At 35.3% G+C, this 25,042-nt stretch overlaps 1 protein-coding gene across 9 annotated transcripts in view; it reads left to right on the plus strand.

The window, feature by feature from the left end:
• The window catches only part of PMS1 (PMS1 homolog 1, mismatch repair system component), a 74,370-nt gene that overhangs the window by 12,635 nt on the left and 36,693 nt on the right, over positions 1–25,042 (plus strand). For all 9 annotated transcript variants that reach the window (XR_002122130.1, XM_019626488.1, XM_019626487.1 and 6 more), the window contains exons 4-5: positions 8,504–8,606; positions 13,290–13,453. Coding sequence is in view for 8 of the 9 variants with exons in the window: in XM_019626488.1 (XP_019482033.1) it covers positions 8,504–8,606; positions 13,290–13,453 (267 nt within the window). In the remaining variant the exon portion in view is untranslated. The remainder of the gene's footprint in view (positions 1–8,503; positions 8,607–13,289; positions 13,454–25,042) is intronic.

Here is a 25,042-nt window from a genome sequence, read left to right on the forward strand (position 1 = left end):
CATCGAAAGCAGACATTCATCAGAGGAAGGTTATGCTCTCAGTGTGGTGGGATTTTAAAGGTGTCGTGTTTTTTGAGTTCCTACCAAGGAACCAACCAAACAATTCGAATGTGTACTGTCAGCATTTGGACGGTTTGAATGAATCCATCATCCAGAAACGTCCAGAGCTTGCTAATTGTAAAGGAGTTGTGTTCCATTGCAACAACGCGAGACCACACACAAGTTAGATCACCCGTCAAAAATCATTGGAACTTGGATGGGTGTGTTGCCACACCCACCATACTCGCCATATTCAGACTTCTACTTGTTTCCCTCTCTTCAAAACTCCTTGCATGGTATAAGGCTCAATTCAGATGAGGCTGTAAATCAGCACCTTGTTCAGTTTTTCGCATAAAGACAGGTCCTTCTATGAACGAGGAATTACGAAGCTCACTAAAAGATGGCAAAAGGTTATCAAACAAAATGGGCAATAGATCATTGGTTGATCTTTGTTTTTATATAAATAAATGACCTTTGAAAAACGTAGACAAAATACTTCATGACTTTTCCGACGACCCAATAGATTGTGCTCTGGAAGTGTGAATTGACTTGGCCTAAGCCCTAGCTAATAGAGACAGTTTGAACCCTAGAACTTTGTTCTTCTGATTGATAATAAGTGCTTTCGATGTCTATAAACCCCTCAGTTCAGTGCCTGATCCACTGGATTGCCTCGTACCAATTATACTTCATTGCCTCTGCCATAGATTATGTAACTAGTTTGTAGCAAAGCCCATCTACAACCTTGCACTCTTCATTTGCATGAATCTCTGTTATGTTTTATCACAGTACTCTGCGTGCATGTGTGTGTGTGTGCGTGTGCTGTACAGTTTGTCTATGTGTGTTTGGCTCTGTTTTATAGAGTGATAGTATCTGTGCTAGTGAGTGACATGGTAATTGTGAAGGTCTCTCTAGCTAATTTGGCCCATGGCCGTATTATCCTTGATTTGTGCTTAGGATGGCAGACCCTATGTAGGTGAGATTGCTCAGGTGCAGTAAAATGATAGGATTTTATACCTATTGTCCCTGAAAAGTGCCATGATACAAGATACCGTTTCTATCCTCCTCTGGTTTCTGGACATATATTTAGTCGCCTAGTCTCCTGATCAGTGATATATTTTCCAGGATTATCGTGGTTTTTCCCTCTGCCCTTCTGCCCTGAGAGGGCTGGCTAATGTAAGTTTTCTTCATTTTTTTGTGGATAGGGCCCCAGCTAGATATAATTTACTCTTTGACTTGGAGGCTCTGTAAGGTGATGCCTAAGTAAGGAAAATTGGGGATGGGGGAGGAGGTGGAGTTTAAAGTGAGTGATTTTGCTTTTCTAGCACAGAGGACTAGGGCGCTCACTTTTTAGAAACCACAGGGGTTCAGACATCACTAAAGGAGAAAAGACCTTGTCATTCCTTAAGTGCACTTCTCTGAAAATTTCTATTCAGAAGCTTGCACACCCTATGCTTCTGTTATCTTTCTCAGCAATGACCAGTTACACCCTCTAGTTACTCATCCCTAAAATCTATTTAGAGACTCAGTGAATTCTAAATGACTGGTCATTGCTCGTAATTCTCCCCAGAGACTGTGTATGGGAAGCTGTAGCCCTGGGATCTTGTAGAAAGATCTGTTTTTAAAATGGGATGGAGTTTGTACCAGGAACCCCTGACGTTCCCAGTACTATTGTTTAGGCTCTCAGTGGCTATTTTACAAATCGTATAATTTGAGAACATAAGTATTTGATTTTTTAGCTGTTGTCCAAACTTGGCAGATAGTCTTGAAGCTTTATTTTGTCAGAGTATTGTTGAAACATATATAATTTGACGTTTCTGTATTTTCTAAGATATTATGTAACCTGTCAGAACTGAAATTAGTCATTATTAGCTTTGTCTGCTAGGTGGCAGCACTATACTTAGTCTTTTAAATATGTTGCACATAAGCCATATGATTTATCCAAATCTTCACTGTAGTTCTGATTTTAGATTAATGGCAGTTTTGCATCTAAAATACTCTCTATCTTGTTTCATTATATGTTTATATGCTTACTTGAATCCACTTGATATCTAAGTTAATCCTTTTGTCTTTTGTTTAAGTTTTGAGACATTTGAATACCTTGAATATAAATATAATAATTTTGTTCATCAAAATTACAAAAGGAGTAAAAGAATTGTCAAAGTATCACAATAGTAGAAAACTATAAACTTAAAGAAATTATGTTCAGTTTTTACATTGCTATGTCAAATGCTTGTTTATCTTAGAAAATGTTAACATTTTGTGGAATCTCTTTTCTTGTAAATCTTTAGATTTACACCCCGCCACACACACACACACACACACACACACACACACACACACACACACACAAAATAAAATTTTAATACGTATACTCCAGATCCGGATATAGACTACCATCAAAACTCCTGAAGGTTCTTTCATGCCCCTTCGCAGTCAGTCCTCTTCAAAGGTAATGGCTCTTCTGACCTATATCGATATAGATTAGTTCTGTTTTTGAACTTGATCTAAATGGAATCTTACAATATGTATTATTTTGTCACAGACAAATTTTTTTGATGATGATTTAGGTTTCATTGTGCCTGAAAACCAAAGGAAATACTGAACTTTGGTGGTGGTATAATGGACCCTGGTCACTGCCCGGATCGCCACTTAAGGACTGGGCACTCACTCCCCCAGCTACCGCAAGTATTGGCGCCTCAATGCTCACAGCTGAGCCTCCCCCTGTAGGGTTTCCCTTACCTCAGCCAGAGGCTTGAGCATGACCTTATGTCATACAGGGCAGCCTGCATCCAAAGACTGGTTGATGAGGGGTTGTAAAGGCCTTATTCCAATTCACAACGACTCTGCCATGCTCTGTGCTCCAGAGTGCAGGGGCCCGTCAGCCAAGGCCTTGTGACTGGCACTGCCAGCCCCACTTCTCTTTCTGCCCTGCCCTATAGGAAATCACCTAGGAGCACACCCCAACAAACATCCTCCTTGCCGGTCTCCATCCCAGTCTGCTTCATGTGTAAGCTACCCTACAATGAGGTTTTATGGTTCATTCTCATACTACTGATAAGTAAACTAAGGTCTTGGGAAGAACAAATGCCAGTTCTTTCACCCCAACTTCAAAACATAGTCTAATAAATAGTCTGCTAATACATCTTTATCTATATGCAGGATGTTGTGCTAAGTACTTCAGAGAAACTATGTGCAGTGAAGTAAATGGAAAATGAAAATTGTGACTTATTTAGGGACACATAATATATCGATGGTGAAATCAAGAATTCAGTACTAATTTCATGCCTCCCAGCACTAAGTTTTTCACACGAGGTCATGCTGCCTTCTTATTGGCATGGTTAGAAGTGTATTTATAAGTTTAAAAATACCTTGTATTAAATAAATATCACAGACCTGTAGTGTTAAGGTTAATAGATCAAGGAAAAGTCAAGGTGAAACTTACGTGGAAGGATTCTGAATACTGTTTTAGAAATACAGAAAGTAACAGATGCTTGTATAAGGTCAATCGCATTTAAAATTATTGTTATTCAGAAAGACTTAATGAGTGCTTTTTGGGGGAAAACTCACTTTTTAAACTGAATGAATATTCTTCATCACTCAAAGAATTGAAGTTTCATTTATAGAAGTTGCACATTTATTTAAAGACTCCAGTTTATTTTGAAAAATTTTGGATAGTGATTACAATTACGTAATAAAAATGAATGATTTGGTTATTTTATATGCCAAACTAATCAATGCAGATAATTTTAGTCATACAAATGTAAATCGTCTCAGGCTCATTTGATTGATGAAATGTAATTGGATAATGTTTTGTCACCATTTTAAACAGCTATTCCCCAAAATTATTGAAATTATTATTGTTAGGTTATTTTAAAGATGTTAGTAATTTTAGTTATAAAAAGAAAAGCTTAAGTAGACTTTCAGCAAAATTGGCTAGAGAAATTTAAAATATATCTAATTCTGTATTCTTTATACACTTTAAAAGAATGGGCAGTTTTCTAGTTTGTCATTAATAAAATGACTTTCAATCTTAAAATTAAGCGGTCCAAAGGAGTAAAACATCTCTTTATATCTATAAGTATCCTATTGGTATTTAAAAATGGAATTACTGAGTCCATACTCTATAAGAAGTGTATTAGTGACTGACACAAATTGACTGACGGTTTTCTTTAAAATCATATCAAGCATAACTTCTTGAAATTTATTGTTTGTAGAGCAATAATTTTTGGATATGTTAAATTTTGAATGTTAAATTTCTGATACTAATTACTGAGCATACTGAAGTAAAGTGAGCTAGAGAGTGAAAATCCTGTTTGGACCTATTCATAAAATTTTTTAGGAAGACTATATATTGTTCCTGTCACATAATTAAACACACAGAATGAAAGATTTTATTTCTTTGTAAGCAGATACTTTAAACTTATTAAAAATGATATTTCTCCTTCCAAAGAAATCTTCAAGAAACTCATACAAGTTTTTTGAACTGGATTTTAAATGGAGGCTAAGTTATACCTCAATATTAGGAAGAATACAGAACTGTTTTGTTTTCTCAAAATCAGAACAAACTTGAAACAAGGAGTGAGAAGCCTGATTCTCATTCCCAAGTTCTTAAGAGACTTGGCCAAAGGCATAAAACAGGTTACTTTTTCTTAGAGTCTTTTTTTTTCTTAATCTGTAAAGTGAGGATAATGATTTGAGGGTCAAAGGAAATAATACACATTAAAGTATCTTGAATAGTGTTGTGTGCCATAGAGGTGAAAGTTATTTTTACTCTGGATTTGAATATGGAAAGTAGTATGCCGCTGTATCATACAGGCAGCGCTCCCAGCCTTGCTCATTCCCTTGTGGGGAAGCAGTATTTGACCTCAACTTTCAAAGTTTATGCAATCTCCTCAACATTTTGGGGAAATCCTTTGTAAATTTTACAGCCATTCCTAGGTAAATTCCTTCAAATTCTCACCAAAAGTCTTCATTCTGTAGCATAAGTTCATTTTTCCTTTTTCTGCGTAACACTCATGTTTATTGATTCATTCATCCAACATCTTATAAAGTGGTTTAATGTGCTGAGTATTAGTCTGATCTCTCAAATTCACTGTACATAATTTTGTGATCTGTAGGTTCGTTCTTGTTTTAAATTACATTAAACCTCCATGGTTTAAAGAGGGTAGAATGAGAAGCTAAGTCATTCTGATTTGAAGATGGAAATTGAGGCTCCCTTATTAGTGGGCCCACTTAGCTATAAAAGGGTAGGGGGAAGCCCCGAGCATCACTCCGATGGCTCCTGCCTCCTGTTCCGCAGTGTAGAGTACCTTCTGTGTCCTTTAGAATCATGGTGGTAGAGCTTTAGTTAGAATAGGCACAGGAATTTTTGAAGCAGTTGGGATATCCTGCTTCCTAAATGCAATCTCCTCACAGGTAGTAGAACTCTGTTGAAAGGGGCAAAGCTAGGGCCAAGATCTCTCAGTTGCTCGTTCTCCCACCATGGGAGAAGTTCTGACATTAGAGCTTTCCTATTAGTGAGCAACTATGCACAGGAAGCAGACATCCTCACACAGAGAACGATATTGTTCTTTCAGTCACCCAGGCAAAATCCACATTTCAGCTGAATCATAAGGACTATTTACTTTAGTTTTCAGACTCCTGTTTCTGTACCACGGTATTCTTCCAAAAGCCAGCAAAAACACACATTAAAAACAAAACTTTAACATAATTATCGTAAATGAATTTTTATTAAGCAGGTATTTTTTACGTGATCCACCAGGATATAGCCTAACTTTTTAATTTACTTTTTATCTAAAACATTGAGAAAAATTATGCTTATCTAAAGCTTAGATGCTTTTATGGAATTTTAACGTTGTAATAGCACTATAATTTCTTGAAACTCAGTAACTGGACCAAAGGAGTCAGCTTTTAATAACTGATAGCTAATATTAATATAACCTCTAAGGCCCTCTAAGAACTTGTGAAACTTCTCATTTTAAAATAAACTCCTTTTAAAATTCTTTAAACAAATTTCTTTATTTCTTTTAATCAGAACACTAGATTCATTCACTGCCACAATTCCTCAATGTCTCCAGTAAGAAGCACCAGTAATAATTTGTAATATAAGAGATGCTTCTGAGGTGGAGTCACTGCAAGTTCACATGCTAGCTATTGGACTGCTAACACATTCTGAATCTGTGCCTAGTCCAAAAAAAGGTTTCCTGCCCAGGACACAGGGTCATATGATGAAATGAACTCTTGAAATACAATTCCTTCCTCTGAGGAACACACTGTATTTCATTAATTTGTGAAACATGCTTATGCATTTTATCCTTCCCTGTCTTTAGCAGTGCATTGCAAAGCATTTCCTATGTAAAGAAATTTTCATAGTACCCTACACATTCTAATTTAAAATTTTTTGATGTTGAAAAATGATATTGTGTTTTATTTTTTGACTTTAACATCAATGTTATGTTATGACCACTAAGGTCCTATTTTGCTTTTTAGTACTTCAATTTATTCATTTAAGGTGGAGTTAGATTTATTATTCACTAATGTTTTTAAAGGATGAACAAGTTAATATCTGTAAAGTGCTTTGACATAGTTAAAGCAAAAGCCCATGTAACCCTATAAAGTATTAGCATCATCTTCATCTTATCATCACCCTACCCTTAAAGCTTATAGTGTAATCATTTATTCAGGACCATCTAGCAAGCGACTGGCAGAGTTAGTACCAGGACTCAAGAGTTCCAGGGCTTCCTTTGCTCAGTGACACCAACTTTAGGTCAGGTGGCTAGCTTTATGGAGAATAGAAATAGAATTCAGTTGACCTTGGCATTTTGGAGAAGTGGTTGGTTAAATGTAGAATTGTTTTTAAAGGGACAATCATGGCATAATTAGAGACAAGAAAGAAAATCTCTAGCAATCTGTCCTCTTTGTTTTGAACAAACATTACTAGAAGAAATCACTATTGAACACAATGGAGTTGTGATGTAGCAGGGAAGATTAAGATTAGTTATCAGGAAAATTTTACATTATACAACTTTTGAACCATGGTATGTATTTTTGGAAGAAGTAAAATGATCACTTAAGGTTATCAAAGAACAGTTATTACAGAAATAGTAACTTGAGGCAATTGAGGTAACTTGAGGATTTTATGGACGTCCCCCTCAGAAAGAATCTAATAGTCTCTACTAGTACTGTGAGCTAGAGAAGCCATACTTTCTCGTGGTGACTCCATTATTCCCTGCATGGTTCCCACATGTTCCACAGAGCCATATGACCTCCAGTAAATCTGTGCATGGTTAAGGCAGGGTGACAGAACCATCAAATGTTGACTCAGCTAGACCTAACTGAGTTCCAGCAGTGGAACTGGATCTTTGCAGTTATATAGATATATATAGATTAAATTATATAGATTTATTTTAAGATAGTCAATTCTGCTCAGTCTAAGGATGGCCAAGAAAGATTGCTTCAAATTTTGGGTCGCCATTGTTCACCAGAAGTGTGAGGAAGCTACCCTTTTCTGAATCCACCTTGCTTTCTCTGCCAGCATCCCCACTCCCCGCCTGTGGTATTTTCTTACAAGGGTATGGTTTACTATTTTTATACTCTCCTACTAATCTCATAATGTAGGTAAACAGGAAGCTGAGGGAGAGGATAGCTCAATAGAGTACAGACCATCTTAAGTTTGTATTTCTATGATTAACATCTTAGGAAATATTTCATGCTGGATGAAATCCTTTCTTATCCTTACATGTTTCAATGCTAAACTTTTTTTAACTAATAAAAATTTTACATTTAAATACTGAGTTCAAAGCTTGGTTAGAGGAAAAGTTGGAGAGCTGACTTGACTGGGTGGTGAGCACACAATGCAATGTATATTGTAGATGATGTATTATAGAATTGTATACTTGAAACCTATAACCTATGTAATTTTACTAACCATTGTCACCCCAATAAATTTAATTTAAAAAAGGCCATACATGTATATGTGTATGATTTATGTTTTTATTCTTTTAAACCATTAACTTGAAATACAGAAGTGCAGTTTTATACAGCAGATAAAACAAGGAGAGAATTATCACTTTACAAAAGGATTATTTAGCAACAAAGTTTTGAGAATAGTCTATTAGGAAGCAAACTTCCCTAATGCAGTTGGAGTATTTGATTTTACAAATGTAAGTTATATAGACGTATAATAAAAATAGCCATTTCAGGTATACTGATTTATATATGAGTATTGTAATTATAGAGTAAAATACTCAAAATGAAAATAATTTAACATAAAAAATATAAACTGACTTACTGCTCGTTAGTGTAACTCTAAGGAATATTACAAGAGACCTGGTCATGAGACTTTATTAATTAATATTTTTCAATCTTAAGTAAATATATGGTAATTATTTTAAATCTGTTTGGGTAAAGAGCCCTCTGCAATATCTAAATTCGTAATTTTACTAGTTTTTATTTTTTATTCCAGGTTTTAATTACAACAAGGACAGCTGCTGATAACTTTAGCACCCAATATGTTTTAGATGGCAGTGGCCACATAATTTCTCAAAAACCTTCACATCTTGGACAAGGTAAGAGAGCAACTTAGTAGCATTCTTTAATAGTTTATTTAAACATTCTTACTCGTTAAATTCAAATACATTGCTTTGGGCTTGGTCCTGGTAAGAGCTAGTTCACTTCCAAGTGAACGTGCAGCCTATGCGTTAGCCAACAGTCTCTTAAATACCTAGAGTTGTTCTCAAGAGGAGCTGTGTGAAAGACTGGACAACATGGATTAGTTACTCCTCTGTGAAAACTGTAAGGGCAATTATGGTTTACTAGTGTCTTCTTTATATATGAAGGATAATATTTTACTGGAATGCCTAAAACATTGATTTGGTGATTATTGTAATAAATCATACCATCAAGATATTATGATTAAGTAAATAATTTAAAATATATTTATTTATTTATGGAAAACTTTAAATATGCACACAAGTAGATAAACTAGTGTACTCATCACTCATTTAAAGCAATTATTAACTCATTGCTAATGTTTCATCTAATACTCTCACCTACTGCCTCCCTTTCTATATTATTTGAAGCAAATAAATACATTAATTATTATTGCTATTTGTCATTTAGTTCCTTAGTGTTTTATACACTTAAGTAATTTTATTACATTTCAGTTGAAATCTTATGTTTCTAAGTTCCTCTACTATTTACTTCTAAGGGACAAAAATCTCTTTAGGTTTGAGTTTAATCTTTTTCATACTGCTAACTTCTGGTAAGGATGTTTAAAGTTGAGAGAATATTAAAGGTATTACCTCTTTAAAGTCATGTTCAAAAGAATCATTAAATCTGAAAAGGGAATTGTGTGTTAAATTATGGGATTTATTTTTTTCAAATGACTTACCTTCTTTGAAATTTACTTCCTTGTATCTTCATCCTGATGCCAAATTGTCTCATTTTTTTCTCTTTTTTTAATAAACCTCCAGTTAGTTACTGATTACTTATTGCCCCTTAAGAATTTATATTTTTGTATCTACATGGGGAAGGAGTTAATAGAAACTCCTAAGAAAACACACTTAACATTTTTTCTCATTTATCCAGTTAATAAAAATGAGCTCATCTAATTACTATTTAATTTGGTGTATAATAATATTGTATATATTTTATTTTAAAATAATAGTTTGTGATTCTTTTTATGTATGAAAGGTTAGAACAAAGAGAAGGCCTTTTTAACTATGGTCCCTCTCCAGAAATGAAGAACCCCAGTTCTTAGAAGTTCAAATTAGGAAACCATTAGGAGATATTTGAGTGGCTATCCAGTAGAGTACTTTGAAGTAATCTAGTCACCTTATAAAACTTAAATGTATTTATTTTTATCTTAGTAACCAGTCTAATCTGGATGGCCAATGGTTTTGCATCACTCATACTTCTCATACTTTTCTGTATTCATCTCCATGAGAACTATGAAATGAGAATTCTTAAATATGGAATTCTTCTGATCTTTGCCCATTTGCTGATTGATTTTTCTTTTCTTATTGGAATTTCTACAGTCAGTAAACTAACCTTATTTTCTTTAGCAATATTCCTTTTACCTTAAGAAACAACATAGTTGGAAGGTCATTAGTTGCTAACCTGGTACTAATTGCTTGTCATAACTCACTTTTTTCTTCTAATTACAGTTGATTGGCTAGGTAAGCAACCAAAAATTCAGCTCTTAGTTTCAAATTGCTCTAGGTGGACATGCTATAGAAACCCACAAACACTTTGAAAAGCATTTTACATTCATATTGCCTTAGTGCTGATAGTTTTTGAGTGATCGAATCACAGACTCACATTTCACCACCAGCTGTCATTCAGCTTCCATTTAAATATTTTCTGTGTAAGATAAAACTACGGTTCAACCATCTTAATTAATACCTGTGCATTTAGGGTTCTTGTAGATTAATTTCTGCTGTGGTATCAGCATCTTTACTTAGCAGTCACTCCTCATATTATCTGATAGGATGGCACCTGAAGAAGATAGCCTAACTGTAGGAGCAGGGACAACTTATAACAAAATCTTTTTCAAGCATTGTAAAATGTGTTACCCCTTTAAAAAGCATATTTTAAAATATTTAAAAATAGTTTACTGGATTACAGTCCTGGTTTTTCCTAGCATAGGTATTTGTTTTATGGATTAATTTAGCCATTAAAAATGATTTACCTGTTTAACAGTATGTCATTTTAAATTACCATTCTGTTTACTTCTATTTTAAGATATTTAAAAAATTAACAAGAAATGTAAAAATATATCTCCAGCCTTTAAATTCTTTTACCAAGAACCCTGACTAAAGTATTTGTTTTAGTCATATCTTGTTTTGGTCATCTCTACTATTCCTTTTACCCTGGGTAATTCAGTATTAAGCTTTCTAAATTGATTTACCCTACTGGACAAATTCTTTTAATACCTCCTAGTACTTCTGTTAGGAATTTCTCGGATATCAAAAGTAGTATATTTAAAGTACTCCGATCAGGGTATTTCCTTTCCCTACCCTGTTATTAGAGCAGAGCATCATGTTCTTTATAAATTTCTGCTATGTATGATTGTCCATGTATTGAAAGATTTTTTTTTCACCTTGAGAAAGGAACTTTATTCATTAAATAGTTTAAGAAAACTTTGATATATTCAAGCAACCATTCATCTTTACATTAGGAATATAAATAGCTGCCTTTATAAATGGCATAACATAGGGTCATGTAAAAATATAACAGGGAGCATATTACAGGACTGCAGTTTAATTCTGGTGTTTGTAGAATGTGCTAAAGTTAGAGAGCTGAGCAGTTCTCTTGTAAAATATGATAGTATACTGGGGCTTCCGATTGGCCAATATTACTTGGTACTTTTTTTTTAAGGATACACATTTCATTTGGAATCAGCAAAGTTTTCCATCAAGTTTTATTCGAGCATATATAATTCTTGGCTTATTGGTAATTTTCAATTTACTCAGAATATTTTTAGCTGCTGAAGCAATTATTTATCAATTAATAAATGGGTTAGGTGTAGTGTGTGGTCTTTGATGCATAACATATATTTAAGAATCAATATGTATCTTTTCTTTCATAAACATGTATAGTTTGCCCTACTGATATCTGCCTGCCTTCCTTCCCACTGTCTGTTCACAGCTACAGTATATGCCATTATATTTGTCACAGGCTAGTGGAGAACGCAGGTGAGTAAATAAGTAATGACAGTAAAAAGAAGCCACCAGCTGTTAAGAGGAAGGTTAGCGAATTTTTCAGAAAGGAACATTTGAGTTTGAAAATGGTAGGTAAGAAGAGGTAGAGTCACCTTTCAGCGAGAGAAGAATGATGGATGTAGATGACTTCCAGAGCTCTCTATGTAGCAAGGCGGAGAAAAACACATAATTTTAAAAGCTTGTGTTTTTTTTTAAGCTCACTGAAGTAAAATGTCACAAAGAAATTGAAGTGAATTAAGTTCAAGAGAAAAATGACCCTTTCCTAGACAAGAAGAGATGGTGACTGCTTGCATCCCTGGGAGCATTAACTGAGTCTGGAGGCATAGTGGGCCAAGGAGCAAGCCTGCCATAGACAGGGGGTCTTTTATGGCCTCAGGAGAAGCCAGCTGAACTTTTAATAGTCACATGTAAGCTGACATGAGAGTTTGGAAGATGGGACCCTCAAACTCAGAGCTGGTTCACCCCAGATGCCAAATCTCATCAGGACTTTACTGAAAAGCAGTGATGAGGATACTTGGGACTGAGCTAGAGAGAGAAAGAAAGATCTTAAAGTCTTGCAGTGCTTAGATCCCAAAGCATTGCTAGAGGAAGAGACCTGTTTCCATCCTCAAGACATTTGAAACTGGCAGTGAACTGCAGCTAAACAAAGGGGCAACTCAGCTTCAACCCAGATAAACTCCTGATAATAGTGAAGAGATCTGCACTCTTCATTCTAGCTGCTTAGCCGAGGAAATGAAGTGCCTTCTGTGGGGGAAAGGATTATCTATTTTAGTATCTATTGTTCTTTTATACACAATATCTGGCAAAAAATAAGAATATTAAGAAATATGATAAAAGGAAAAGGGGATCCTTAATCAAGAGAAAAAATAGTTGATATAAGCAAACTCACAGATAACCCAGATACTTGAATTAGCAAATAAGAACTTTTAAAACAATTGTTATGTTAAAAAATTTAGAGGAAAATGTGGTCCTAAGTTCATGTGATTTCTTTTTTTAACAAAAGCTGACTATTAACCTGACACTTAAGCACTATAAATTTATATCTAGTCAACTTTTTAGTTACATAAATTGACAATTAAAAAAAAGATCATTTGTAAGATTATCCTGCCTTGAGTATTTGTTGTTCAGAAGATGAGGGTAAATTAAACCAAGTAATTAGATAGTTCAGATAAGAATTTTTAGTGGAATAGTTATCACATATGCTACATAGCCTTAAAGTATAGAATAAAAATCATTCCTAGGTGATTTGAATACCAGCAAAATTACTACATTCCGGTGAGTGATGTTTCTTTGCAGTGGTAGAAATAAAATGATTCTTATTTAGACCACATAGAAGAAGAGATCATACTTAGCAGGTCAGTCCTATTACAAATAGAGCAGCCTAGCGCAGGATCAGAATATCTTGCAAAGTCGAATCTTCTTTGGGTTCCCAGAGTTGGGGGAAGAGTGGACTTCAGTGATAGAAGGATTTGAAGATCTGAAGTCCCTTCCACATCTAAATATGCTTTCCTCTTAACTTTCCAACAGGTACAACTGTGACTGTTTTAAGATTGTTTAAGAATCTACCTGTAAGAAAGCAATTTTATTCAACTGCTAAAAAATGTAAAGATGAAATAAAAAAGGTTCATGATCTCCTCATAAGCTATGGTGTACTTAAACCTGACTTAAGGATCCTTTTTATACATAACAAGGTAAGCATTATTGCACTTCTATAAGATTTTTTTGGTATATGATATAAAGGGACAATGTATTTTATCTAAATCAGATATTTAAAAAGTCTTCTTCAAAACTTTGTCTCCATTTGTTTAGTTTAATCTTTATTATATAAAGAGTATCTTTACTTTGTTACCTGCTATCTATATGAAATCTGATTGAACCTTTCATTTTTGAATTTCTAAGATTGGTGATTGTACCAACAGACTTTTCTATCCAAGAAATGCTTAGTGCTTCCTAAATATGAAGATAAATAAAAACTTGTTCTTTTTCTTTATAGAGGTCACAATTGACATTTTCCACCTTCTGTTCTAAACAGTTTCTTCTTTGGAAGAATTTTTTGTTTGTTTTTTAAAGGAAAGTCTACCTCATTTTTTCAAAGCAGAGCTGATAAGGAATTCTTCTTGTTGCTTGATGAATTGTAGGGGAAAGGAAGGTTTACATATTTTCTGATTATTTTGTTTTTCATAGAAGTCCACATGTGCACTTTGCCACAACGCCAAGACCTATGCTAGGTGCATTAAACTTCTATAATCCCCAGCAACAATCAAGTGAGGCAGACATATCAGTTTTGCAGTTCTGTGACCTGAACTCAGGGAGGTTTAATATTTTGCTCCATGTTGCACAGCTAGTAAATTGTTTCATGGGATTTACAATTTAGCATGCTTGCAGAGCACAGGTTCTTTACACTCTACTGTGTTGCTTTCCATTTTAATACTACATTACATTTATATGGTTCTTTTCCAGGTTTCAGAGCACTTACAATAATTTAATGAGTTAGACATTATTTCTATTTCTATGGCAGAATTGAAGTTCAGAGTGATCAAAGGAATTATATTTTATAGTAAGTAATAATGCTGAGGTCAGAACCTTTTTTTATACAGTTTTCTTTTTACTTGTTATTAAGAAAATTTTGTATTAAACCAAGCTATGGTGGAATATTTACGATATTTATGATCAAATTCTTTGGTCATCTTAAAAAAATAAAAGAAGAAAAACATTAAGACTAGTCAGCCACCTGTTCACGCTGGCATAGAGCTCAACCAAATGATACCTTGAGATTCCTTCCAGCTCTACCATGCTGTGATTCTTCAGGATGTTGATGGATAGAGGCTCATCCTACTAATATAAATAACCCTATGACCTCTTGATCCAAAGGACAGTTAGTAATTAAAAGTTGAATATACCCAAGTTAGGAAAAGATCAAGGACAGAAGAAATGATCAAGAAGGAAATACAGATGAAAAGGTAAAATAGGAAGATAGGAACTACGTATTTATTAATATAAAAGAAAAGTGAGTACAACTACAGAGAAAAATTTTGAGTAAGAGAAAACATAATGAAAGAATTAAACAAAATTATTGCCTCGTGATGGAAATTAATATTTAAAATCAAATATATATATATATCTCATAAACTTTGGATAAGTTTATATATAATTTTCCCAACCACTGTAAAATCATCAGTGTAGGCATTTTTTTTTGAGAATGGAAAGTAGTATTTTGTAATGGACTGTATTTTATTATTTTTGGAGGACACTGTATCTAAATTTCTATTGAGCATACACACGTCTCTCAGTGGCCTTCAGTGATTTCAGTTGCAGTTCAAAGCCTGGAGAGTATGCTGAAAGTGTTATACCGTGGAAGTACTATATCAAGTCTTATAGTAAAATTTAGGTATTAGCTATTACTACACAAAGAAATCACGGACTGAATTAGAACAGGCAGTCAGTCTATCTTCAAGCTTTTTTCTCTCAGTACAAATTATTTTTCAACTTTCTTATTTTTTAATAGTGCTATTGTGCCTCAGATGTTAAAATTCATTGTAAACTTTCCAAAATAGCACTGACACTTTATCACAAATCCTTATAGACATTGAATGCAATTCTGGTCTTAGCCTTTTTCTTTTAAACATGCTTTCTTTTATCATTCTTCATGTGCTTTTCTGAAAAATATTTTTGTCTTTGCTTAAAATTAAAACGACAATGCCAGCGTCTTGTCTTTTTTTGAAATTTTTTCCTGCATTAGAAACAATTACATTGCTCATAATATGAGAAGTACTATTGCTATTTTGACATCTTGGATTAGATAGCGTTCCTTCTTTTTATGAAGGTTTAACCTGCCAAGACATTCTTTGAATACTGATAATGTTAATGTTCTTGCCAGTATGGTTATGTTAGAAAGAGGTATTTTTCTTCTTTCATCATCATGTTCCTTGAAAGCATATTGAATAATGAGACAGCCAAAGGGAAATCATTCGCAAGTGGATTCAGTGAGTTTATTTGGAGAAATGCTAGAGCCATTCCTTAGGATAAGCACTACAATTTTCAGCTTTAGTTATGATAACTGAATTCCTGTGAAGCCCTGCTGTGTATATTTTCATGTATAAAGTAGTTATTTCCCATAATCAGAAACTTTTCTCAGCATGATATCTGAAACCAATTTAGGATTCTTAGCTGTTTCATATGTACATGAGTAATTTTGTAGATCACAAGTTCAAAACATAAATGTATGATCTCAAATGAGATACTTTCATGCTTCATACTTGCTGATTTTTGTGAATATTTTCTTTTGCCAAAAATATTGCTTGTGGTTTTAAAATTTGTTTTGAGTTGAATTTTGTCTTCATAATTAGAGACCCACTGATATTGCAAAAGCTAAATTGAGTATTGATATAAGAAAGTTTTAACTGGTACAAAAGAAAGAGAGTAATTGAAGGAATGACTTTCCCCGTGCTCCATCTCCATGTCATATGAGCGTTACGGCTTATTTGGATCTGGTTGTTTACTTTTGAGATCTGAAAGAATGATGACACAGCTTTGACGAGTTGAATATCTCTGGTTTCAGTCAATCTGGGAAGAGGCAGGGCCTTAACCAGGAGCAGAAACCAAGAAAACTGGCAGTGGGGATTTTGTAGTGAGGGTGGTGATGCCCTCTTTTGACATAATTTTCTGAGTCTCTAGGAGGGTACTCTTGTGGCGGTGGCCAAAGATTTTTTTAGGGGGCAGGGTGACCAAGAATGAGAAAGAAGGGACACATTTATGGGATTATAAATTAAAGGTAAATAAATGGTAGCTAGTAATCTGTATCCCTTATGTTCATGATATTCTCTTTGTTCGTTTTATTCTTCTCTGAATCTTTTAACCTTTTACTCTAATATTTTTTAATGTCCCAGTTTTGTTTCAGGTATGCTATGAGAAATCAAGGAAAAGTCTTTTGCTAACAACTGGCCCAGTGTGAAAGGGCCACCCTCTCCCTCCCCCATCCCAGCCAGGGTTGTGGAGGCAGGATAGTCAAAGAGAAATTCCAGTTTAGGACTGTGGCTTCAGTGCTCCTTCCTTATGAAGAAATTATTCTCATTCTCCCAGTTCAAACCTTGAAAGTTTGGGTGGGTTTTGATTTGTTCTTTAATTAATGAAGGTGGATGTCTCTTCAGATATATATATATATATATATATATATATATATTTATTTATTTATTTATTTATTTATTTATTTATTTATTTTAGATTTTTATTGGGGAATTGGGGGAAGGGGAACAGTTGCTGTCTTTTTGTTCTTCAGTCTAGTTGTGGAGGACGTTGCTTCACTGGCCCAAGTTGGCACCATCATTGCGCTCCTCCCTGGGCGAGGCAGATCAGTCGCCGGCTTCTGGATGGCTGCTCACAGCGGCTGCTGGCTACACACGGTAGCTCATGGCAACCCACTGCAGCAGGGGCTGCAGCCTATGCCAGCGACTCACAGCAACCCAGCTCCAGGTAGAGCTGTTGTTCAGCATCTTAGCTGTAGAGGGCAGTGTCACTGGCCCTCATATGTGGAATCCAAACCGAGGCCCTCTGGCATCCCAGGCCAGTTCTTAACCAACGTGCCACTCAGCCGGCCCCTCTTCAGATATATTTTAAAGTTAGCAGCTAATTATCAATTATGATTGGTTTATTGAAGTTTTATTTTGCTACTTGCAAATTTATAACTAAATTTTTTAAATGGTGCCCATGTTTTCTTTGTTATATTAATTTATTTTACTTTTCACCTAACATATGAAATATTATGTAGTAGAGATGAGAGACATATATCAATCAAATTTTAATGTACTTGATTTCTGAGTTCTATGTTTATCCACACTATTAAAGGAATCTCTGAACACTTGCCCTATCCCCCAGCAAGGCTTAGTTACTTCTTGACTTTTTCCATTACATTTTCTGCATTTCTATCATGTAATTTTTAATTTGTCGGCAACGATTTGCATTCTGTCTCCCCTTATCAACAAGCCTCTTCTGTGGCAGAGGGCTGCATCTTACTTGTCTGTATTCCCTTTAATGCATACTCAGTGCATAGCACAGAGTAGAATACTAAATGAATTAGGTAGTGCTAAAATCAAAATACGTAAATTGATATAGCACCAGTTGTGAACACTCTGGCCTCTTTCACACCTTCCTCATAATATCCATACTCGTGTAATGAATCCTTTTTTGAGGATTCATCCTTTTGAATTTTCCAGTGACCTCTTAGATTTTTACAGAGTATATTCTCACTTTTATTTATATATACTATTCTAGTTTATTTTCTTGCCTGGCATCTCAGTCACAGATAATGTCTTCATTAGAACTAGTCAGGAAATACATAAAAACTTTGCATGGGTGGCATAATGGGAGGAAACACTAGACAGGGACACAGTCTCTTAAGGGCCATGAATTTAATATATTTTGTTTCTAATAACTTATTTAAATAGAACCATAAAATTATTCTTTTATGGATCCTCTAACCAAATACATTTTATATACTTAGTATTTATGCTAATACATTTCTCTACTCCAACAGAAGATTTCTCTTCTGATCAGTAATACCCAGAGAATTCTGCACAAATCTAGCTTTTTGAGCTTAGGGCAATAAAAGCTGATTAAATGATCTTGACGACCCTTTTCAACTCTAAAACTCTTTGATTTTTAAGGATGTGTGCATAGATCTTGGGCAATTCCAGATCTTTCTTACAAATTGGAATTTCACATTTCTGTCATGTAGAAGGTCTAATGAGATGATTCATATATCGAATCATAAAATGATAGAAAGTATAAAGATTCCTAGATCTTTACATCTGGGAAGGACCACTGAAAATCTTTTTGTCATACCCCAAATCTTTTAACAAATAGAGTATTTTTGCTCTGGACCCTGCCAATTTTATCTTCCTGAGACACCAAGAGTTTGGGTGGATTGCCCAATAACTCATATGTTGAATATAGCAGAGGATGAACTAAAGTTCACATCTCTTAAGTTAAATGCAACTTTCCTTCTCCTTTCCTATGACTTCTTCACAGTTGCTAGACACAGGGCTTTGAGTAGGTGCTCTGGCACCATTTTATGATGGCCTGCACTCTGAAAGAGCTGCCAGTGTAAGTGAAGAGGTAGACGTGAAAGGGGATGAACATTTAAATAGATGAAAATAATAATGAAAACTTGTTGAATGATCATTGAATGATATTGATAAATACTACAGAAATTGGGAGGAGGGAACGTTTACGTCAGGCTAGAATAGTTAGGAATAACTTCATGGCGGGTGTGTTCTTGAGAGTCTTTGCTCTCAGAGTAAGATCACCCATCTCCTCCACACCTCATCTGCACGTGTCAGATCGGATTCCCAGAACTCTCATAGTCGAGGCAAGACCAGAAAACTGTTAACTGCTTGGAGACTATCAACCCTTATCTGATATTTTTGTTTCTATTTATGCCTATCAACACAAGCCTGGGCCTCAAATCATCCTTATCCCCTTGGGCTCCTATTTTCATACAAATCATTGCTTTTTCTAACTGTCTCTCACACATCCCCATCTCCTCAAATGACCCATTTCATGATCAGTCAAGTAAAATCGCCTGTGTTCTTAGCCTTTTCTTTGATCACCTTCTTGCTCTAACTGAAACCTGACTTTCCCTGAGAACCTTGTATCCCCTGTAGCCCTTTCAAATGGTGACTAATTTCTGTCCCTTAGTCCTCACATCATTGTGCCCCATTGCAACTTCCAGACCATTCCTTCCTCCATTCTAAAAATATCACTGAACTTTGAATCTTGCTCTTTAGATTCCTAGATCACTATCTTTCTGGTGAAGTTAGTATTCCCATTGGTAACCTTTCTAGATTCTCAGATCTTTAATCTCTCTCCTCCGGTGATTTTATTCTTCACCCTGCCTTAGCCATTAATTCCAGTGCCTAAACTATAGACCTCGTCATTGCCAAAAACTACACCTCCTCCATAATTTCAGGTTAGGTATTTCCTCTCTGACCACCAGCTCCTGTGTCTAGCTTAGTCCCTTACAGCCTTTACCCTCTACTATACCTGTGATCCTTGATCCTACTGCCTTTTAACTATTTTTTGTCCCTGATATTCTCAGTTCCTTCTTTCCCCTGCTTAAATTACATGGTTCATAATTATTCTTTCCTTGGGCACTACTTCAATTTGCTTGCTCCTCTCTCACTAAACTGTACTTGTTTGACTAACAAAATCCTGGTTAAATCCATCTCTTTGTCTTATTGGTGCCTGAACCAGTAAAACTGAACATAGCTGGAAGAAAACACGCACCCCTCCTGATTAGTACCACTTTAAATTCATGATCACCAACCTTACTGCTTCCTGGAATTCATACTGTTTCTCTAGTCCATTTTATTTCTTGGTCTCCTCCATCAGTGCTTTAAACAAACTTTAATATGCATGCAGATCACCTGAAAACCTTGTTAAAAATGCAGATTCTCATTCAGTATGTCGGGGAGGGCCTGAGAGTCTACATTTTCAACAAACCTCCAGGTGATGCAGTTACTGCTGGACCATGAACCCTATTGGGGGACTTCTAGAAGCTCACAGAAGAGGGAGGGTTGGCTTTTGCCACTTTGCGGGTGTTATTGATTCAGTACAGTAGGAACAACCTGTAAAAGTGATCTCACTTAAGACCCCACCTACCCAAGGCAGGTGCATCATATGGGATTCTATTATAGTAGAATTTGGCAATGTGGATAAATGGATCAAGATCATTCTAGGTAGAGAAATAGTATGAACATAAGATGTCAGTAGGAAAGTGCAGAGCACATTTAGAGTCAATGAATAAGTTGATTTAGGTGAGTAGGTATTTTATACAAAGGAATAGAGGAGATAAATTCTGAAAGATAGTTTGAGACTAGATTATAAAGGATCTTGAAAGCTAGGCTGAATCCTGGGGTTTTTTGGGTTTTTTTAGAAAATTAGGTTAAGAAAATGACTTGATCAAGATGTTAACCTCTGACAGTTTGGCGGTGGTGTGCAGAGAAGAATTATAGGAGGCTATAAGCAGTGACACTAGTTAGGTTCTGTTTTTCTAGGAATTGAACCTTTGCTTCTAGGTTATCCAGTTTGTTGGCACATGATTGTTCATATAATTCTTCAGTCTCATGGGTTTTTTTTTTTTGTTTGTTTGTTTGTAGAGAGCAGTGTCACTGGCCCTCATATGTGGGATCCGAACCAGGGCCCTCTGGCGTCCCAAGCCAGTTCTTAACCATCACGCCACTCTGCCAGCTCTCATGGTTCTTTTTATATCTGTGGTATTAGTTGTAATGTCTCTTCTTTTATTCCTAATTCTGAGTCTTCTCTCTTTTTTCCTTAGTTTAGCTAAGGGTTTGTCAATTTTGTTTCTTTTCAAAAAAAACAACTCTTAATTTTGTTGATTATTTTTCCATCTCTCTACTTTCTATTTATTTATTTCTGCCATGCACTAATCTGTTATTCCCCTCCTTCTGCTAGCTTTGGTCTTAGTTTGTTGTTCCTTTTTCTAGTTCCTTGAGGTATATAGTTAGGTTGTTTATTTGATGTTTTAATGTAGGCATCTATTGCTATGAACATCACTGTTCATACTGCTTTTGCTGCATCTCATAAGTTTTTGTATGTTGTGTTTTCATTTTTATCTTGAAATATTTTCTAATTTCCTTTTTTGATTTCTCCTTTGACCCAATGGTTCTTTAACAGTGTGTTATTGAATTTCTACATATTGTGAATTTTTCAGTTTTCCTCCTGCTAATGATTTTTATTTCCATTCCATTGTTGTCAGAAAAAATACTTGGTATGTTTCAATCTTAAATTCGTTAAGACTTGTTTTGGGACCTAACATGATCTCTTTTGGGGAAGGATCCATATGAGCTTGAGAAGAATGTGTATTTTGCTGCCTAACGGGGAGTGATTGGTACGTGTATACTCGTATGTCTGTCAGGTCTATTTGGTCCATAGTGTTGTTCAAGCCCTCTGATTCCTTATTGGCCTTTTGTGTGGATTTTCTATCAATTATTGGTCTTGATCTGAAAAGAGAATAACTAGAGAGCCATGTGGAGGAGGGTGGAGTTGCATTGCAGAAGAATTGGTTGGGGTAGCTTCATTTAAAATGCGTTAGGGAGAAGTAAGAACAAGCTTTTAGAACAAAAGTCTCATGAAAAACAATGTCATGGATAAGATATTCTATTCAATGAGAATAAAGAAGAAAAGCTGAAATCAAATATTGTTATAAACAATAGCAGCTTGATTTGCAAATAAACTTTTCTGTTAAGTTAAATATAGGAGGAAGTAATGATTGCCTCAGGGTTACAGGATTAAAGAGTTGGTCAGAAAGGCTGATCTGAAGAGTTTTCTGTAAATCATATTGAAAATTATGGGTATCTGGAGGCAGTTATTAAACTGATTAGGTTCAGAAAGGGTTTTCAGAGGAGGTGGCCTTAGAAGTGGTTCTGGAGAAAGACTAGGTAGGCAAAGGCATTTAAAGCACAAGCAAGGCCAGGGAACGCTGAAAGCAGTGTAGGAAAATATAGGAGATGAAGCCGGAAAGGATTTTTCAGTCTACATTCTGAAGGACCTTGTGTGACTTACATGGGAATGTGGCTAAAGGGAACAAAATTAGGAGTTTCAGTAAGAGACTAACAAAATAAGATAATTCTCATGGCAGTTGGAGGATGGACCAAATTATGTTTTGTAGTTGTGTAATTAAAGAAGTTGGTTCAGTAGTCTAGGTAGTTGCACAGAGTGTGAAGAAGAGGATCTAAACAAGAAGCACATTTCTAATATATTGGGTTGTTGGAAAAGTCATGACGCAGTTTTGCAACAAAAACCAAAAAAAAATACATCATGACTTTTCTGACAACCCAATAGATAAGACAAGATTTGATTAACAATTGAAAATAATCTTTCTTGTTTTAAATATCATGAAGGATGAGTATGTACAATATCCCTTTGAATGTTAGGCAAAGATTAACTCTATGTTTTTTAAATTTTATTTACTTTTTGAATAAATCATATTTTTACAAGGTTCAAAAACCAGAATGTGAAAAGGTAGAGTGAAAAAAGTGCTCTCATTGTTGTCTCTCATCTACCTAGCTCTTACAAGCAACCCCTCCCCCCAAAGATAAAGTTACTGATTTCTTTGTAACTTTCAGGGGAAATAATTATGCATACTCTATTCCAAAAAAAATGAATATAAAATAAAATAAGAAATATTTAAGCAGAATAAAAGTAAGAATAAGAGATTTTAAATTAAAAATTGTGCTGTTTTACCAAGATGGAATTATTTTTTAAAGTCTAAGGCTACTTAGCATGGATTAAATCATATTAGTATTTATTATGTTAATAGAATGTGATGTTCTTTAACGATAGTATTGATATTGTAATGGAATAATCCACAATTTTATACTGAATTCAAAGCATTTAGCACTGTCTCAGTGATAAGCTTCTATAGCTAATATTGCTGTCATAGTGCCAGTGTGGGAAAAGAATGCCTTTTCCTATATTGTGTTTGTGCCCCTACCCTTTTCTAAACCAGAAATCAGTACAAATACACATCCAGGAATAGAGAGCAATAGATACAGTGAGCTATATCAACTTGTAAGACCTTGGAAGCTGTTCAAACTTCTGAGTTTTAAGAAATTCAAATGTGAGCTTCTTACTACATTTGTGCATATAATTTGCATAAAAAGTTTGGTTGCACTCTAGGCCAATATGTATACTTTTTATTTCATATTAATGAAATTGCTCAGGCAGCCTTATTAGCATTACATTTTTTAGTTAATTGTTTATCATCTGTGTGCAACCTCCTTTTCCCCATTATCACAGATTGCCCTCACAATTGAGGTTTAGTAATTAAATACTGAGTATTCCATCTAATTTCATTTCCTTCAAATAGTATGTCAATGAAGTAGAAACAGCGACAAGATAGATTTGGCTAACTTCCATCAATTTCATGGTGTAATAATATATTTTTGATTGAGGTGTTTTTTGCACTGTCATCATACTGACTAGAGTCAGATTCTTACTTGGCACATCCAGATGCGCCAACTTCATGTGACCTAGATAGAAAACATATGGGGGTATGTGTGTGTATTTTTAGCACATATTAAGCTTTTAGTCTAAGGGCAAAATATGAAAAACTTCAGGAAGTGAAAAGAAAAACCTGGCTTAGAAAATAATATAGGATTGATTAAGTGGTAGGGAAAGAAAACTGAAAACTATTTGCCTTGGAAAATGTAGTATTTAAAAATTCAATGTCTTCTAGGTCCTTAATTTTTAATTACCACATTTTATTATTAAGTTCTTTAATGATGGATCCTGTTTTGAAAATCAATCTTAATTGCCTAGTAGTGAAGATTTAATTTGTTGGCAGACCTCTTCATCATTTATTGCCAGCCCAACTTTAACTAGTTTAAAAAATGCTTCTAAATTAGCCCCTTTGATCTCATGCAGTAATTGCTTGGTATGAAATAATGCTCCAGAACTACTAGCAGTATTTACTTAAATTTTTTTTTTCACATTTAATGGTTCTCATGTTTCATAGCTTTTATAGAACCCATTTCCTCAAGGGATCTTTTTACAGTTCTGTATACTAGCTATTCAGCTGGTCAGGCAGTAAAATAGCATCTTCGCATTAATTGACAAAGATTTATATCTTGGGCATCACCTGAGGCATTACTCTAATACATACTGAACAAGTGATGTTCACATAGAAGTATCATAGACTTTTATAGCTGTATTCAGTGCAGGAATTTTAAAACAAATTTTCTTTTTTTTCTTTTTAAAGATTTCATTGGGGAATTGGGGGAGGGGAACAGACAAGTTACTGTCCTTCTGTTCTTCTGCTTATTTGTGGAGGACGTCGCTTCACTGGCCTATGTTGGTGTTATCATTGCACTCTTCCTGGGTGAGGCAGTCGCTCACCGGCCATTAGACAGCAGCTCACGGCAGCTTAGGAAAGCTCACGCCAGCTGCCAGCCAGCCCCATTGCAGCCTATGCCATCGCCCATGACTCACGGCAGCCCAGCTCCAGGTAGAGCTGTTGTTCACCATCTTAGCTATAGAGGGCGCAGTGTCACTGGACCTAATGTGGGATTTGAGCCGGGGCCTTGCTGCTCAGAGCTGGCATCCCAAGCCAACTCCTAACCAACGCGCCACTCCACCGGCCCAAAAAACAGCTTTCTTAAAATACTTTCTTAGGAGGGCCGGCTGAGTGGCTCAGTTGGTTAAGAGCTCGCTCAAGAGTTTGAGCTCTGAGCAACAGCGGTTCGAGTCCAGCCCGAGCTGAGCAG

This window comes from Hipposideros armiger, unplaced genomic scaffold (assembly GCF_001890085.2).
Source record: "Hipposideros armiger isolate ML-2016 unplaced genomic scaffold, ASM189008v1 scaffold_680, whole genome shotgun sequence".
Classification (NCBI taxonomy): Eukaryota; Metazoa; Chordata; class Mammalia; order Chiroptera; family Hipposideridae; genus Hipposideros; species Hipposideros armiger.